Source organism: Acipenser ruthenus, chromosome 45 (genome assembly GCF_902713425.1).
Source record: "Acipenser ruthenus chromosome 45, fAciRut3.2 maternal haplotype, whole genome shotgun sequence".
NCBI lineage: Eukaryota > Metazoa > Chordata > Actinopteri > Acipenseriformes > Acipenseridae > Acipenser > Acipenser ruthenus.
The window spans coordinates 9,147,704-9,165,573 of NC_081233.1; the positions used below are offsets into that span (position 1 = coordinate 9,147,704).

The 17,870-nt window shown below is 46.4% G+C and overlaps 2 protein-coding genes across 4 annotated transcripts in view; one reads left to right on the plus strand and one right to left on the minus strand.

Annotated features, from left to right (window-relative positions):
* LOC117962657 (zinc finger protein 385A-like) overlaps nt 1–10,356 on the minus strand; it is a 51,656-nt gene extending 41,300 nt beyond the window's left edge. Inside the window, exon 1 of one of the 3 annotated variants that reach the window (XM_059013115.1) lies at nt 10,069–10,356. Coding sequence is in view for 2 of the 3 variants with exons in the window: in XM_059013113.1 (XP_058869096.1) it covers nt 8,352–8,364 (13 nt within the window). In the remaining variant the exon portion in view is untranslated. Of the gene's footprint in view, nt 1–1,639; nt 2,099–8,351; nt 8,476–10,068 lie in introns of those variants that run through there. The other 2 variants (XM_059013113.1, XM_059013114.1) reach the window with 2 other exon arrangements.
* Nucleotides 10,357–10,496: 140 nt separating this feature from the next.
* Nucleotides 10,497–12,263, plus strand: LOC131720863 (baculoviral IAP repeat-containing protein 5-like). The gene is made up of 4 exons (XM_059013161.1): nt 10,497–10,788; nt 11,218–11,327; nt 11,648–11,765; nt 11,884–12,263. The coding sequence occupies exons 1-4, from the start codon at nt 10,663–10,665 to the stop codon at nt 12,013–12,015; spliced, it is 486 nt and encodes a 161-aa protein (XP_058869144.1). The 5' UTR covers nt 10,497–10,662; the 3' UTR covers nt 12,016–12,263.
* Nucleotides 12,264–17,870: the final 5,607 nt, after the last annotated feature.

Consider the following 17,870-nt stretch of genomic DNA (forward strand, 5'->3'; position numbering starts at 1 on the left):
AGGCTGGCTTTAAACGCAGAGGAGGATCAGCGAGGACTTCAGCCGGGAGCAGAGCGCGCAACACAATCACAAGCGAGAGGCAATCTCCTTCAAACGGAGCAGCCTTGAAATTAGGGGTGCAGGGTAATTAGGGTGGCCACCTCTGAGGTACCAAAAAAAAAAAAACACGGGACCTCCGAACAGAAGGGGGGGAGGTGGTTATAAGTGTAAACTATCTTTAAAAACCTATTCATCCAATCGGATGCACGGATTACTGTGATAGTATTTACATCCACTTCATATCTGGATCGAGACCGGCATTGCGGTCTTGCTGTTGTAATATATGGATGCGAAAGCATGAGATTAGAAACCAGGATATTTCAGGGTCTCGGGGAGGGATATTGAAATCCCGGGGCGGTGCAGAGACAGGGCGCAACCCCAACAGAGGCGAGTTCAAAAACACTAGACGCTTCATGAACTCAGAGACGGCCTCCAGGGCGAAACGGTGTTCTGCCGTTAACGTGGATTTAATTACAAGTATTTCAAGGGTTTAGTCTTAATAGCGGCTTTTTTAAAATTACAAAATAGCAATAAACTATAATAAATATAAGGGCTTTTATTTGTGAAGTTGACGTTTCTGCGCGCCGTCAAATCGAAAGCGCGGTCACGTTATTTCAAGTTCTGTTTCAAAGTTTCGAGGAGGTCGTTGAAATGCGTCAGTTTGGTTTTTTTTTTGTCCAACATTATCCTTGGCAGGGACTCAGCTGGGGTGACGTGGTTCTGACAGCCGAATCTTACCTCTTAAAGTCCCGTCCCGGCAGAGAGACGAGCCGCACTCTTATCGAAGTAGCGTCAAAGTGTAATTTATAAGAAATAAATACTGCACAGGGACAGGACAGGTCAACTGCACGGCTGCAGTTCAGAGTCATGTGTCCCAAACAGACCTGCTGAAAAGCAGCTCATTCGCTTTCAATATTATTATTATTATTATTATTATTATTATTATTAAAAGGAGGAAATGACATGTTCTGGTTTTATTTTTAAAAATAGCACAGATACAAATACAGTATTATATATATTTCTTAATAAGGAGAAAATAAACAATGATATAGTTTAACAATTGAACTGGCTTTCAGTTATACAAGCATTGACGAATAAACCATTAAAAAATATATATATTAGAATATTATGCAGACAATTGCAAGGATCTAAGGATGATGTAACATATCATATAAATAATACCCCCCCCCCCCCCACACCCCCTCACCCCCCCTGCTTGAAGTTTAGTTACAGTGAATCAGCATCCTTGTGGATTATTTTAAAAAGATGGTTTGCTAAATGTTTGTGAATATGAAATCGATTTCTGAATACTTTTGCACAGCACAGGATGAAATCGATCACCTCTTAATTCACACACAATGACCCGACACACCAAACCTGTTCGTCTGATGAACTCCTTCGTACTGGTTGATCTCATGTGTGTGTGTGTGTGTGTGTGTGTGTGTGTGTGTGTGTGTGTGTGCGTGTATTATAAGCCTCCTTCTTGAGCAGGTCTCCCTTGCAAAAAAAGAGATTTTAATCTTAAACGTGACTTTCCTGGTTTAATCAAAAGTGAAATAAAAGTAAATAAATAAATAAAAAGCTGAAAAGCATAACTTACCCAATATCATAGTCTGTCCAGAGCTCCACTCGGTACTCCAAGAAATGTTTAAAACAAAGAAACAAATCACATTTGTAGCCAGCGTCTTCGAAAAAATCCTTAAGACTGGTGGACCCTAATCCCCCCCCCCCCCCTCTCCTTGTCCTGTCCACTCCTGTTCTCGTCCAAATGTCCAGCAACAGAGGGACAGCGGAAGGGACAGCGCAAGCCGGAACGTTCAAACAGAGGCAGTCCGATAATTCGGGAATTCAGAAATCCCAAATCCAACAACAAAATAATAATAATAATAATATATATATAGATCTGTATAAATACACACGCAGCTCCCCGAGTTGAGAAGCTTCTTCTCAGGCACAGACACGCTCTCTCACTTGCACACTCACACACTCAGAGACAGGATCTAGCGACTGAACGAGGCTGTGGGGGTGGACTGTGCACTGTGACTGAGCAGAGACACTCTGTCAAGCTGCTGCATGCATGCCCCTCTCTCTCTCGCAGATTCTTCTCTTTTTTTTGGGGGGGGGGGGGGGGGGGGGGGGCTGGGTATAACCTAAAGGCACCTTAAATTCCTGCGCCGGGATTGGCTGAGGCTGCAGCCTGGGCGGACCAATCACAAACTATAGCCGCCCTGTCATCGAAGCAGGAGTCAAAGTCATCTTACAAGCAGATTCCCTCAGCTCAGCACAGCTCAGCTCAGCACACAATAGTACAGCACTGCTCTTTCCCTCCTTTCTTTCACTGTGTATCATTCTCTTTCATTTTCCCCCCGTTTGTTTCATCATTGCCTTTCTTCTCCGTGTGTCTAGGAATGCTTTACAATGCTGCTCTAAGTCTCTAGAAGCTTAATCCTGGCAGCAAAAACACACACACACTCACAATGACGTACAGACACGCACACACTCACAATGACACTCACACACACTCACAATGACGTACAGACACGCACACACACAATGACACACACACACACTCACAATGACGTACAGACACGCACACACACACACACACACACACACACACACACACACATTCTCGCACATGATTCAGTCTTTGGAAACAAGTAAGTCAGGATTACAAAAACACATTAAAAAAAGAGTTCCTTGTCTTTTCTTAGTTCCCTCTCCATTTCTCCTTTCTTCTCCTCCCCCCCCCTCTCTCTCTTTCCTGCAGTGGAGTCCATGGGAAGTGAACTGAATGCTAAACAGCCTGGCTGAGCTGCCACTTCACATGGCTCACGCTGTGCTGCAGACAAGCAGAGAAAGAAGGAAAGTACTGCAGCCCCACACTCACACTCACACACACACACACACACACACACGCACACTGACACTGACACACACACGCACGTACACACACTGACACACACACACGCACGTACACACACTGACACTGACACACACACTGACACACGCACGTACACACACACACTGACACTGACACACACACGCACGTACACACACTGACACTGACACTCACACACACACACACACGCACGTACACACACTGACACACACACACGCACGTACACACACTGACACTGACACACACACTGACACACGCACGTACACACACTGACACTGACACACACACACGCACGTACACACACACACTGACACTGACACACACACACGTACACACACACACACACACACGTACTGATACACACACACACTCTCACATTTCTAATGCTAGTGCCTTCATCGGTGTTGACATGAAACTAGAAGAACCCGAGTCAGTGCTGGGTTTCAGAACTACCACGGAGCTCCTCAAAGCCACTGCCCTCCACACTGCAGCCGGCTCACAGTCAGTACCACACGCCTCCATTCTCACACTGTCTCTCTCTTTCTGTTTTCTATTCATTCACTCTTCGTGTTAGCCGCAAATCTTAAGCACAGCATCGGATTCTCAGGCTGGCAGGAAAAATCTCTAACGATCAATAACACTTCTCTGTTTCTTACAAAGGGTCTTCAATGACAATGCAGACCGACTCCGTGCTTCACCACGCTGTGCCGTGCCTTTGACAAACTTTCTAGAAGGAGCTTTTAACTTCACTGTGCTTTACTGCACTGTGCTGTGCTTTTACCAGGGGGATACCACAGCAGTAAACTTTGAGAAGGGGGCTGGTTCATTCTCTTCACTGTGCTTTGAGGGGGCTGGTTCATTCTCTTCACTGTGCTTTGAGAAGGGGGCTGGTTCATTCTCTTCACTGTGCTTTGAGAAGGGGGCTGCTTCATTATCTTCACTGTGCTTTGAGAAGGGGGCTGGTTCATTATCTTCACTGTGCTTTGAGAAGGGGGCTGGTTCATTATCTTCACTGTGCTTTGAGAAGGGGGCTGGTTCATTATCTTCACTGTGCTTTGAGAAGGGGGCTGCTTCATTCTCTTCACTGTGCTTTGAGAAGGGGGCTGGTTCATTATCTTCACTGTGCTTTGAGAAGGGGGCTGGTTCATTATCTTCACTGTGCTTTGAGAAGGGGGCTGCTTCATTCTCTTCACTGTGCTTTGAGAAGGGGGCTGCTTCATTATCTGCACTGTGCTTTGAGAAGGGGGCTGCTTCATTATCTTCACTGTGCTTTGAGAAGGGGGCTGGTTCATTATCTTCACTGTGCTTTGAGAAGGGGGCTGGTTCATTATCTTCACTGTGCTTTGAGAAGAGGGCTGGTTCATTATCTTCACTGTGCTTTGAGAAGGGGGCTGCTTCATTATCTTCACTGTGCTTTGAGAAGGGGGCTGGTTCATTATCTTCACTGTGCTTTGAGAAGGGGGCTGGTTCATTATCTTCACTGTGCTTTGAGAAGGGGGCTGGTTCATTATCTTCTCTGTGCTTTGAGAAGGGGGCTGGTTCATTATCTTCACTGTGCTTTGAGAAGGGGGCTGCTTCATTCTCTTCACTGTGCTTTGAGAAGGGGGCTGGTTCATGCTCTGCTCTGTGCTTCACTACCCTGTGCTGTGCTTTAATCCCGTGGATCCTGCATGCAGTTTGTTGTCTCTCTCAGCTCCCTTTCTCTTGCGCGGTGACCTCTCTGTCATGCGTTTGCTGTGGTCGGCTCCTCAAGATCACCTTTCCTCATTACTGCAGCGGCGCGTTAATAATTCAGCGTGCGCCGTGTTGCGCTCAATAGCTCTGCTGCTAATGTGCTGTTCTGGGCTTCTCAATGGCACCGAACGGGACTTTAATGGATGTAATGATGAGAGGGTGAAATACGAGGAGAGAGGATCAACTGTCCATCCCAACCAGCTGCGAGGGGGAGAGGGAGGTTTACCCCAATAACCCTGATGAAGGCACTAGCATTAGAAACGCCTGTCTGCTTGACTCGGTTTCTTCTAGTTTCAGTAACACTGATGAAGGCACTAGCATTAGAAACGCCTGTCTGCTTGACTCGGTTTCTTCTTGTTTCAATAACACTGATGAAGGCACTAGCATTAGAAACGCCTGTCTGCTTGACTCGGTTTCTTCTAGTTTCAATAACACTGATGAAGGCACTAGCATTAGAAACGCCTGTCTGCTTGACTCGGTTTCTTCTAGTTTCAATAACACTGATGAAGGCACTAGCATTAGAAACGCCTGTCTGCTTGACTCGGTTTCTTCTAGTTTCAATAACACTGATGAAGGCACCAGACACATTTCTGAGGTCTCAATTTATTTGTGATAGTTATAATTAGTCCAGTACTTAATATACCCTGAGGACTGTCATCGCACATGCTTGCTTGTGTGTGTGTGTGTGTGCGTGTGTTACACACTAGCCCTGCTCCCAGTCCTGGGTTCCAGAACTCTCCTGGATTCATTCTGTTATTGAAATGATCAGGAGCCGGGAGTTTGTGCTATCAGGTCTCTATCCATTGCAGGAGCTCAGGCAGGAGCAGTGAGAGTGTCAGTCTATCACAGCCCCCCTCCCCCTCTCCAGCCTCTCTGAGTGTTTCAGCTTCAATGCTCAGCCTGACGCAGTCAATCTGAGCCCAGGAGGAAGCGAGGACGCCTGTCACTTCTCATCAGAGAAACACGCTCTCTCTCTCCCCCCTCTAATTCTCCATTCTCTCCTTCCCCTTCGATTCCCTTTGCTCTCCCCTGCGTTCTCTCTCTCTCTCCCCCCTTTACCACTCCCCTTCTCTCCTTTTTTTCCTTTCAACACTGCCCCTTTCTTCGCCCCCTCCTTTTCTCTTCCCTTCATCTATTTCTCCTTTCCCATTCCCTTGCATCTCTCCTCCCCCCCCACCTCTCTCCCTCAGGGGTCCAATAACACAGCAGGGTGGAGTATATAACACTCAATTTTACTCACCCCCCCCCCCCTCCAAATACATCTCTCATTTCATTATGATAGTAAAGGTATTTCAGAAACTCTAGATGCCAATTGCTGTGCTTCTACTGCCCTCCGGTGGTCAAACTTTTCAATTACAGCCCCCAATTCTTCTGCTGTAAATCATTACCAAGTTTGTTTTAGATGGTAATCTGGGGTTTCTGCAGACGACACAGATTCATAACTAGCAGCGTAGTTCTTTTTTAAGCACCCCCATTAGTCTGGTTACTACTGCACTTACACTAGGGAGGAAATTAAGACTCCCGTTGCATAGCGGTTTGATCCATTCCAGGTTTTGCTATGCATTTAAATCAGACACACCTGAGCTTGTTACCTATACACACACACACTGGGGCTAATCAAGCTGGTAGCAGTAAAACCTGGAATGGCTGAAACAGCTGTGCAACAGGAGTCTTATTTCCATCCCTGCTGTAATGAAAGGCAGAAACGCATGCATTTTACTGTGACAGTGTGTGTGTATTTCACTGTGTGTGTGTCAAAACTGGTAACGAGGGAGTGTAAAAACTGACATGAGTTTTTAAGACAGATCAGCTTCTTCTAGTTTCACCTCAATGACACTGATGAAGGCACTAGCATTAGAAGCGTCTCTCTGCTTGACTCTCAGTTTGAAGGACGGTATGTTTTTTTCTGCTCCCTGCAGCAGCCCCTTGAAGAATCTCAATATTGACTGCGACTCTCTTGCGCATCGCTGGCAATTTCACACTCACTCTGGGCAACACAAAGACCCTCTCACAGCACAGCGGGCAAAGAAAGACAAACACAGCCTCGCTGTGTGAACCACAGCCAGGGCACAGAGCATTTCTATTGAGATTATTAAGAGTCATTTAGCAGAGGCGTTTATCCAAAGCGACTTACAGAGACTAGGGGGTGAACTACGCATCACAACTACTGCTGCAGTCACTTCCAATAGGACCTCGTTTGTTTTACGTCTCATCCGAAGGACGGAGCACAAGGAGGTTCAGTGGCTTGCTCAGGGTCACACACAGGGAGTCAGTGTCTGGGATTGAACCTCCTGGTATCAAAGCCCCTTTCTTTAACCACTGGATCATCGAGCCTCCAGAAGAAATACAAGTAAATGAACAAAGAGCTTAACACTTTACAAAAAATAAACAGAAGACTGAAGCCACACAGAACCTCAACAGAGCTCTCCGAATCATGTCTCAACTGCATCCAGGTACACCAGTGTGTAACCACTAACATGTCCCCACTGCAACACCTTAGCAAATGCAAATACCACGTTTGTTCCGGGCGGGGATAGTAAAGCACATTAAAAAAAATAAACATGGCAAACCGCCATCAACTCTGGTAACTGCATTACTGTAACCCAGAGGAGAGATCTCTGTTGGAGACGTGAAACCCAACCGACGCGCTGAGATCACGTGATGCGTCTGCTCTAAACACCCCCAAGCACAGGCAAGCATCGTAACCCACATGTACCCTTTAAGAGGTAAGGGCCCGTGTTTTAAGAAGAACCCGTTTCAACAGCCAGACGCTCGATTCTGTGTGTTTATTACAGCAAACGCAAACACACACACACACACAGAGTCAGACATGAACCATTCATGCTCTCGCAGCGACAGTGCAATTACAGTTGAATAATCCCGTTTTTGTCAGATCTGGTGCACGGATCGATCTCTGCCCTAGTCTAATCAAACTCCCTGCAGAAAGCAAATCGTTTTTGAGTAATTTCAGGCAAGCAACGCTTCTCTCCCTTGACGCTGCGACAGACACCGCCACAAGCAGACGCAAATCAATAACGCGGAGGTTAGGATACAGGGCCAGCAAATCCTCCTTGTAGATAGTCATCGCTAGACGCGAGGCCCACGCGTGGGCTGGAAACGCATTTATCTGAATTGGTTTGCAGGTTCGTGCAAACACGCAGCTCTGCGCTCGTGAGACGCTGTACCTGAACCGGCCTCAAATCTGCAGCACTGGCGGCACGCACAAGCAAGCTTTGTCGGCGGTGTGTCGGAATTAGTTCACTTTTAAATGTCTTACAGTTTACTGCTTAAAATCGTTGGTGAGATGATGACGCGGCACACACTGACAAACCCCAACACCCCAATAATAATTTAAAAAAACGGTGAAATGGGTAACACGTCATTCATTCTGGTGCAGATTTGGTGTCTCATGAGTCTGAAACCGCTAGAGGGTGAACCGAGACCCAGACGCCGCTACAATCACAACAGTGTGACACTGAGAACGGTTTAGGATTGGCAATATTAAAGACTTGCTGTATGACTAGACACACACGCACACTGTTTAACAATTCAACAGCAAAAGCAATCAATGCACGTTTCTTTTACGCACAACAATGTATGTATATTTTACCCCAGGCACCTGTTTATTGTAAACACAATAAATACATTAATAAATACACACTGAACAGTCACCTACCGCGGCACCACATTGAGCCCGTCCTTTCACGGAGTGTGCCTCTATCAATCCGGACACCCCCAGCTGTTTTCCAGACCCCCTCCCCTCCCCTCTCGGCTGCGTGAAAAAGGTAACGCAGAAAAAAAAAATCAGAAGAGTTTGGGTTAAAAAATAAATGATAAGTTCTTTAATATATACATTTAAAAAAGTGTCAACTGAAAAAAGAAAACAATGTAATCACATCTTGGAGTCAGTCCACTGATATTGTTGAAAGGATCGAATGCAGTTTTTCTAAACAGATTCCAAACCAGTCGTAAAGTTTCCAAGAAACGGTCTGGCTTCTTAGATCAGAGGAGAGACCCAAGATGAACTCCCGACAAGCAGCCGACTGAACAAGCGAGAGAACCAGAGAACCAGAGAACGAGAGAGAGAGATCTGCCAGCTGCAAACTTCCACTTGTTCACGAGCAAGCGTGATAAAACTCCAAGACACACACACACACACACACACACACACACACACACACACACACACACACACACACACACACACACACTGGCAGTGATTGAGAGTATGAGGGGAACGCTGAGGGGTCGAGCGCTGAGTGTGCAAACTGACACACGGAGGGACCGGGGGGGAGGGGGGCAGATTTTAAGCAGTAAGCACATTTCACACTCGTGCTCTGGGGAGTAAAGTTACGCACCAGCCCAGCGAGGCTTTGGAAAGACACCCTTGGCTGGGGCTGCTCAATAAACAAGCCTGTAAAGTTCACACCTCCGACAGATTGAAATAACACCGCCGCTGCCTCTTTCCAGTAACCCTGATGAAGGCGCTAGCGTTAGAAACGCCTGTCTGCTTGACTCGGTTTCTTCTAGTTTCAGTAACACTGATGAAGGCACTAGCATTAGAAACGCCTGTCTGCTTGACTCGGTTTCTTCTAGTTTCAGTAACACTGATGAAGGCGCTAGCATTAGAAACGCCTGTCTGCTTGACTCGGTTTCTTCTAGTTTCAATAACACTGATGAAGGCGCTAGCATTAGAAACGCCTGTCTGCTTGACTCGGTTTCTTCTAGTTTCAGTAACACTGATGAAGGCGCTAGCATTAGAAACGCCTGTCTGCTTGACTCGGTTTCTTCTAGTTTCAATAACACTGATGAAGGCACTAGCGTTAGAAACGCCTGTCTGCTTGACTTTTAACTTTCACCCACAATAACAGTTCAGGTACCATCCAAAAGGTGTGTCTGCTTGTATCTTGTCATTCATAACCTCCTGAACCAATGTAAACAAACTGGGCAGCCAACAAGTCTGTTAATGAAATAACAACATTCTGCCGCTATATTGTGACATCATACTACAAAAAACACCAAAAGACTACTACACGCTATAAGGAGTATTTCAGACAAAATATGTGATGTTGATACAGAGAATTGTGAGGGTCTGGAACCAACTCCCCAGTAATGTTGTTGAAGCTGACACCCTGGGATCCTTCAAGAAGCTGCTTGATGAGATTCTGGGATCAATCAGCTACTAACAACCAAACGAGCAAGATGGGCCGAATGGCCTCTCGTTTGGAAACTTTCTTATGTTCTAAAAAATAAGTTCCCGGCGGTCGGTCTGTGTGTCAGTCTGTCAAATACATTTTCTGTTGCTGTTTTTAACAGCGACTCTCAAACCCAAGCCTAAAGTTACTTTTTCAGAACACTTCTCTTTCGCAAAGTGAAGTAAAACAGTTACTTACCGCAGCGCGATTGTCCAGCGTTGCTGTCCCCGTGTCCACCATGTTAGGATGTGTTTGTTTTTGTTTTTGATTTCCAGCCGAGGACACACAAGTTACTTTGTCACCTTACTTCAAAATAAAAGCAAAAAATATATATAAACGCACACGTTAAATAACGAACAAATAAAAACCACACACAAGCTTAATTGCAGTGCCTGTTATTAGCACGGCGTTGATATTGTTGAATTGCAAGTCTAGATCAACATTAGACGCAGGCGGGTCGTTGTGTTGTGTTGCTTTTTCCGGATGTGGCGCATGAGACTGAACGCTAACACTTTCGTGCACAAGCTGAATGCGCGTCACCGACTCCAATCAATCAATCAATCAATCAATCAATCAACCAATCAGCGAACCGACTCACCCAAAAGCTTTTTAAGACAGACGGCTTCTGCGCTGGTCTGTTTTTTCACCGTTTATGATTTCCGTTTTTGAAGTTCGGTCGGCTCAGGTTCGGTTCGGTTCGGTTTCCTGAAGAAGCGGTCGGTGTTGCAGTGTTAATCCTCCCTGTGTGCCGGTCGGGTTTTCTCGTTGTTTAGTTTTTTTGACACCCTCGAAATGTCGGCCTCGGGTATCCGCAGCTCAACCCTCCTGCTTTACCAGGAGATGTATCGCTTCGAAAAACGGCTTCAGACTTTCACGGACTGGCCGTTTACAGAGGGCTGCCAGTGTACCCCAGAGAAGGTACCATTTAAAATAAGCAAACAAATATAGCGTGTTAATAATTCCTATTGTGGTATTCACTTTAATTATTTAAATCGTGTTGAATACATGTTATCAAATCGTTAACAACGTGCTCCGCGTTTAATGTTTGTTTGTATTTTAAGACATCCAGCTGAACAAGCACGTGTGATGCGGCGTAGTTCATTAAACATAAGTGTGTGTTTTTAATCGCCCACCTAATCCACAATGAAGGCCGATGATAAACATGTATTTTCACGCTAAAATGACTTAATTTAGTATTGACAAGTCCTCCCGAAACGATTCTCATGTAATGTCGGTTTACAAATAAGTTTCTAGTAATTGATGTGCATGGCCAGGGAGGTTGTCCCTCTACTCTGCTCACAAATCTGTCTCCAACCCACGCTGTGTCACGCCGTGTCTCCCCACCAGATGGCGCTGGCCGGGTTCGTGCACTGCCCGAGCGAGAACGAGCCCGACGTGGCGCGCTGCTTCTACTGTCTGAAGGAGCTGGAGGGGTGGGAGCCGGACGATGACCCCTGGTGAGACCCTTCCCTACCGTCCCTACCCCACCCCATTCCTGCCTGTGCGCGTCGATCCCAGGGCATGCTGCTGGAACAGCGCTCTCCTCAAAGTCCAAGATACTTTTATTGGCATTACTACATCCTTAAGTATTGCCAAAGCAATTGCAAAATGAAATACAAACAGTCTATATAAAAAAGATACACAAATACTGAAATAAAACCGACACGCATAGGTACCTATTTGTACGTGCGCGTCCTGTAAGGATAATACGAGCAGATCGCCCCTAGTGGCGTCTCGGCTCATTACACTGTAATCTCTCTCTCTCTCTCGCTGTCAGGCACGAACACTCCAAGCGCTCCCTGAACTGTGGATTCCTGAGACTGAAGCAGGATTTCGAGGAACTGTCGCTGGTGGACTTCTTCATACTGGAGCAGGAGAGGCTGTGCATCTATATTGTGAGTGAACTGCGTTGAACCACTGATAAAACACACAACTACAGGGCAGTAACCTGCATGACTGCTTCTGCATTGATCTACTGACCTGTCTCTGTGTCTGTCTCTCTCTGTCTCTCAGCGTAAAGCTGGGGATCAGCAGATCCTCCGGTTCCAGGAGCAGATAGACTCGACTCGGACCATCCTTGTTAACCATTTCAGCACTGTGGACCCCCACAGACCTGGGCTGAGGGGCTGGGGGAGCCAGAGCTGAGCCCCAACTCTGTCCCTCCTCAAGGACTCCTGCAGCGTCCGCCCTGCGATGCATTGCCAGCTTCCTCGGGTATCTGCAGGGTGAAGCGTGCCTGGACAGCATGGGGAAACACGGACTGAGCAACTGGACTTGATGATGATTATATGTATTTAATATAAATGTAACCCTATGTAATGTCAAGGACTTTGTCTGCAATGTCTTACACATTTTTAAAGATTTAATATTTTATTAAAGAGATTTTTTTTTTATCCTGTCTTGGTTTGTTAGTCTGTAATTAAATCTCAGAGGTTCATCACTGTGTCAATAATCTAGATTGGTCTACGTGCCCCCTGTTGAAGTAACTTGACATTTCCATCATATTCACTGATTAAATTCACTCCTTTTCAGCCTGTACTACTCTACTTCACCAGTAGGTGTCTCTGTGGCACCACTATTCAATCCTCTTTTTTTTCCCCCTTGGTTCGTTATACTTTCACCAGTAACTTCAACGATGTTCACGAGCATGAGGGTCAACACTATATAAAAATATAGGGGTGCTTGCTTACCGTGTCAGGTGCATGGGGGGCGAGGTACTTCCTGCAAAATTCTAATCGACTGCCATTTGTGCAAATAGTTGACCATTTTTTTGTGTTCAAATTACAGCAGAAGATGTAGATCTATCTGTACATTTGAAGAATACAGGTAGTCTGGAAACTAATCTAGACTTGTGTTACTAAGCTGCTAGTTTAGCAAAGTGTAATAAAGCATGGTAAGGTATAGAGAAGCATTGTAAAGTGCAGAGGTATGGTAGAATGTATTTTTTAAAAAAAAACATGCTCTACCAAACTTTATAAACTCTTCCCACAGTTAAAGCACAGAGCGCTATTGTAAAGCACAGTATTACACTCTGCTGAACTTTTCCAAGGCTCTGTGCGGAGGCTGGCTGGTGTGCATCACACTCACACTGACAGAGAGCGCAGGTTTATCACAGATACGATTCTCACTGTGGATGAACAGCAGGGGCTGAAACAACACCCACCTCTTGGGATTCTGCCTTCTCAAGTTTGCCTTAAAAATATCTCTGCTTTGTCCAATTCTCTAAAACAAACAGACATTTAGCAGCAATTCACAGCTCTTCTGTGCCCCCCGATGGCCCCTCAATAATTTCTTGTATTCTTCAGGTTTTTGTGGAGGGAAGGGACAGCAGGGTGCAGGGTGATCTCTGACCCCTGACAGATGGCACAGAAGCCCCACCCACTCCTCCCACCAACTGTTGCCGTAGTAACATCTGCCATTCACTCAACCACCTTGCACAGGCTGTTCAGAGAGAGAGGGAGGGAGGCACATAAGATACAGGTAGGTAGGCAAGCAGACAGGGATACTGACAGATAGACAGACAGACAGACAGACAGGAATAGACAAACACACGCTAGGCACACGCACACACACAGACTCACGCACAGCTAGACACACATACAGACAGACAGACTCACACGCTGAGACACACACACACACACACACACACACATACTGAGACCTGCACGCTCTTAGCTGCTCAATCTCCCCAGGGCTCTTGGATTAGCAGGGCTAATGCAGTGCTTTAGAAACTGAGCGTCCTATCAAACTTTAATTCCCCTGATCCCCGGACAATACAAAATAATCAGAAAAAAAACAGAAAAACACGCAAACGCTCGCCCCAAGAGCCCTTGTGCTACCCCTCAGCACAGAACCACGGCCACTGCCGTGCCACTGTCTACGTGCAGATCATTTGGGAAGGGTATAGCCAGCTTTACTTATTACACTTTGCTATGTTTTTACTATGGGAGCCCCCCCCCTCTCTCCCCTCTCATGTCCCCCTTTCCCACCTCACTCATTCTCCCCTCTTGTTTTGTTGGGAGCAGCAATAGCCCCATCTGTGCTGGCTGGCTCTCTTTGTGCAGTTGTGAATGGCTGAGCCCCTCTGACAATGGCGAGGGAGGGGACTGTGTACACACTCCAGCCCAGACTCTCATTAGAACCTCTTTAACTCAGGGGGCCCTCTTCAAAGGAGCTCCGGCCGACAGAAGGGCCGGGATTGATCCCCTCCTTGAGCCGATCGATCAGACAAACAGCTGACCTGAGCGCTGATAGAGCCACAGAGCCACGCTCCCTGGCCAAAGCACAGCACAGTGTAGTAAAGCACAGTGAAGATAATGAACCAGCCCCCTTCTCAAAGCACAGTGAAGATAATGAAGCAGCCCCCTTCTCAAAGCACAGTGAAGAGAATGAACCAGCCCCCTTCTCAAAGCACAGTGAAGAGAATGAAGCAGCCCCCTTCTCAAAGCACAGTGAAGAGAATGAACCAGCCCCCTTCTCAAAGCACAGTGAAGAGAATGAACCAGCCCCCTTCTCAAAGTTTAGTAAAAGAATGACAAAGTGCAGTAAAGCACAGTCTGTCTTCACCCCATTGAAGCTGCCCTGTACTTGTGCTACCATTGCCCCTCAGTACAGAACCATTGCCACTGACGTATCTGTCCACATTGCCATTGCAGATCCTTTGTGAAACAACAGTAAGCTTGTGCAATGCAAAGCGGTGCTCAGCTGTCCCTGATCAGTTATATAAAGCGACTCGCCCCCTCCCCCTCCCCCTCCCCTCACAGCGTACGAGTGCTGCGATTCATTTTAATCCTCCTCAATTGCTTTTTCCAGCTTTGCACTTCGATTCCAGCAATCTGGAGGGAAGGAAGAAGCGGACCTTAATCCCGGGAGTTAGATAGATCTCCGCAAGTGAAAACAGGCAGCTTCGGAAAACCAGCAAACAACACGGCACGCGATTTAACATGCAACAGGAAGCATCGTACAACACGGGCCGCGGTTTAACATGTAACAGGAAGCATTGTGCAACACGGCACACGATTTAACATGCAACAGGAAGCATCGTGCAACACGGCACGCGATTTAACATGCAACAGGAAGCATCGTGCAACACGATTTAACATGCAACAGGAAGCATTGTGCAACACGGCACGCGATTTAACATGCAACAGGAAGCATCGTGCAACACGGCACGCGATTTAACATGCAACAGGAAGCATCGTGCAACACGATTTAACATGCAACAGGAAGCATTGTGCAACACGGCACGCGATTTAACATGCAACAGGAAGCATCGTGCAACATGGGCCGCGGTGTAACATGTAACAGGAAGCATTGTGCAACACGGCACGCGATTTAACATGTAACAGGAAGCATTGGGCAACATGGAACGCGATTTAACATGCAACAGGAAGCATCGTGCAACATGGGCCGCGATTTAACATGCAACAGGAAGCATCGTGCAACATGGGCCGCGGTTTAACATGCAACAGGAAGCATCGTGCAACACGGCCACTGGTTATAGTTATGCATGAAAGGGTTAGACGTTTTTTATTAGTTTTTTTTATATATATAATTTGCAGTCTCGTTTTATTATAAGGGAAAGTTTAAACAAAGCTTTCCTACGCCAATGTTTTTATTATTATTATTATTATTGCTGCAATCTTAAATATAATCTTCATAATGATAACGAGGCAATAGACAAATTTATTTCTCCAAATACACTCCCTTACCCACCAATTGGAGTCAATATTCCTAGTTTTGCCCTTTCGTAATAAATAATAATAATAATAATAATAATAATAATAATAATAATAATAATAATAATATGGCCGGAAGGGCTATGTAAATGTATTGATAAATGAACACATGTAAAGATACTGTAGTTCTGAAAAGCAGCTGCAGATATTACGTGTCTATAAATTACATTTTAAGAAGATTGCGACTGAAGGGGGTGGAAGTGTCTTGTCACGCGGGTCACTAATACCCCCCACCCCTGTTGATCCCCGTATTACAGCCGCGTCTGATTGCCCACGCTGTATCGCGGCGGGTGGACTGCGCTGTTCGGACAGGGTTTGGAAGCGGGGATTACTCGCATGCAGACACGGATAAAAAATATCCTCGGATCCCCCCCCTCCCCCGGGATTAATGCGATCTTAATCACATCGCTTTATCCGCAGACATAACGCTCGGCCTGCAATGACTCTCTGGACTGGAGCATCACCGGCGACCGCAAAATAAAACCAAATACATTCAAATTGTTTAGACCGTTTATTTATGTGTTGTGTTCTTCTGTTTAACGGCATAATCAATTTATTGGTTCCTATTATTATTATTATTATTATTATTATTATTATTATTATTACACTAAAAAGGTTTAAATTGTGTTTAAAGCTACATAATAACTTTATTTTGAAATAACTCATATTTTTTGTCAAACCTTTCCTGATGTTCAAATACATGATTCAAACTAAACGTGTCGCTGTGTGTGAAGCGATGTCCATACCGATGCCTGTCTCAAGCGTGTCTGTGTGTTTTGGGGCTGATAGGGAGGGGGGACCGACCCCCACAGTAACACCTGTCAGTCAGTACCCCGCTGCGTCTCCATCTGCTCGCAACGTCCGCCAAAACAATGAGGGTCAAGGTTCAAGATACAGGGCAGCGGGCGCGACAATAGCCTCGCTCTGCCGGGAGGAGAGGGGAACAATCACCCCCTTATTTAAAAACAAGCGCCGGCCCGCGACTGGAAAAGACTGCGGGCCGCCAGCGTGCGTTCCTGCTGAGAGGAGAGAGGGGAATGGGGTGAGAGGGGGGTGAGAGAAACTACCCCCAACCCCCCGCATCACTCACACCTGTCACTACTGCCCTAGTCTTGTCACTCTCCCTCTCTCCACATTTTTAGTTTGCTTTATCAACTTTGTCATGACCGTTGTGAAGACAGTGACAGAACAACAGCAATCCAATTGAGCACGTCTGGGATGAACTTGAGCAACGCGTTTGTAAAACGTTGACCCTGTAGCTCTTTGCACCAGTTCATGAGATATCAACCTGAAAACACCTGCCAGCACCGTGTGGAGTCTGTGATCTGGACAAATGGAGGCCCATCTCAATATTAACTAAAGGTCCTAATAGAGTGACCGGGCAGTGCACAGACTGCAGCAGCAAGAAGTGCTGATTTATTCACTTCAAATTGGTTTTAATGTGCAATTCTATCTGCAAAAAAAACCGCATCCCTAATCCCTAACAACTCCTACAAATAATACAGTCCTTTCACAACGGAAAAACCAGCAGGACCGTATCAATAATAATCAGGTGGACTCGGGCAAACTGTCAAACTGTGATTAAAAACATGACCAGGAGTGAAAACAGGAAACACAATCTCTCAGGAGTCCGAGTCATTTCAGGGTAATCTGAAGCACACACACACACGCACACACACTGCAGCCCAGCGCTTTCTTTATCTAACCACTGAGCTCCTCAAACCCCCTGCCTTCCACACTGCAGCCCAGCGCTTTCTTTATCTAACCACTGAGCTCCTCAAACCCCCTGCCTTCCACACTGCAGCCCAGCGCTTTCTTTATCTAACCACTGAGCTCCTCAAACCCCCTGCCTTCCACACTGCAGCCCAGCGCTTTCTTTATCTAACCCCTGAGCTCCTCAAACCCCCTGCCTTCCACACTGCAGCCCAGCGCTTTCTTTATCTAACCACTGAGCTCCTCAAACCCCCTGCCTTCCACACTGCAGCCCAGCGCTTTCTTTATCTAACCCCTGAGCTCCTCAAACCCCCTGCCTTCCACACTGCAGCCCAGCGCTTTCTTTATCTAACCACTGAGCTCCTCAAACCCGCTGCCTTCCACACTGCAGCCCAGCGCTTTCTTTATCTAACCACTGAGCTCCTCAAACCCCCTGCCTTCCACACTGCAGCCCAGCGCTTTCTTTATCTAACCACTGAGCTCCTCAAACCCCCTGCCTTCCACACTGCAGCCCAGCGCTTTCTTTATCTAACCACTGAGCTCCTCAAA

Excerpts from the sequence above, each read along its gene's own strand:
- LOC131720863 (XM_059013161.1), top strand. The coding sequence starts at position 10,663 with ATGTCGGCCTCGGGTATCCGCAGCTCAACCCTCCTGCTTTACCAGGAG. Across the intron at positions 10,789-11,217 it reads GCCAGTGTACCCCAGAGAAG|ATGGCGCTGGCCGGGTTCGT; the intron begins GTACCATTTAAA and ends TCTCCCCACCAG. Across the intron at positions 11,328-11,647 it reads GAGCCGGACGATGACCCCTG|GCACGAACACTCCAAGCGCT; the intron begins GTGAGACCCTTC and ends TCTCGCTGTCAG.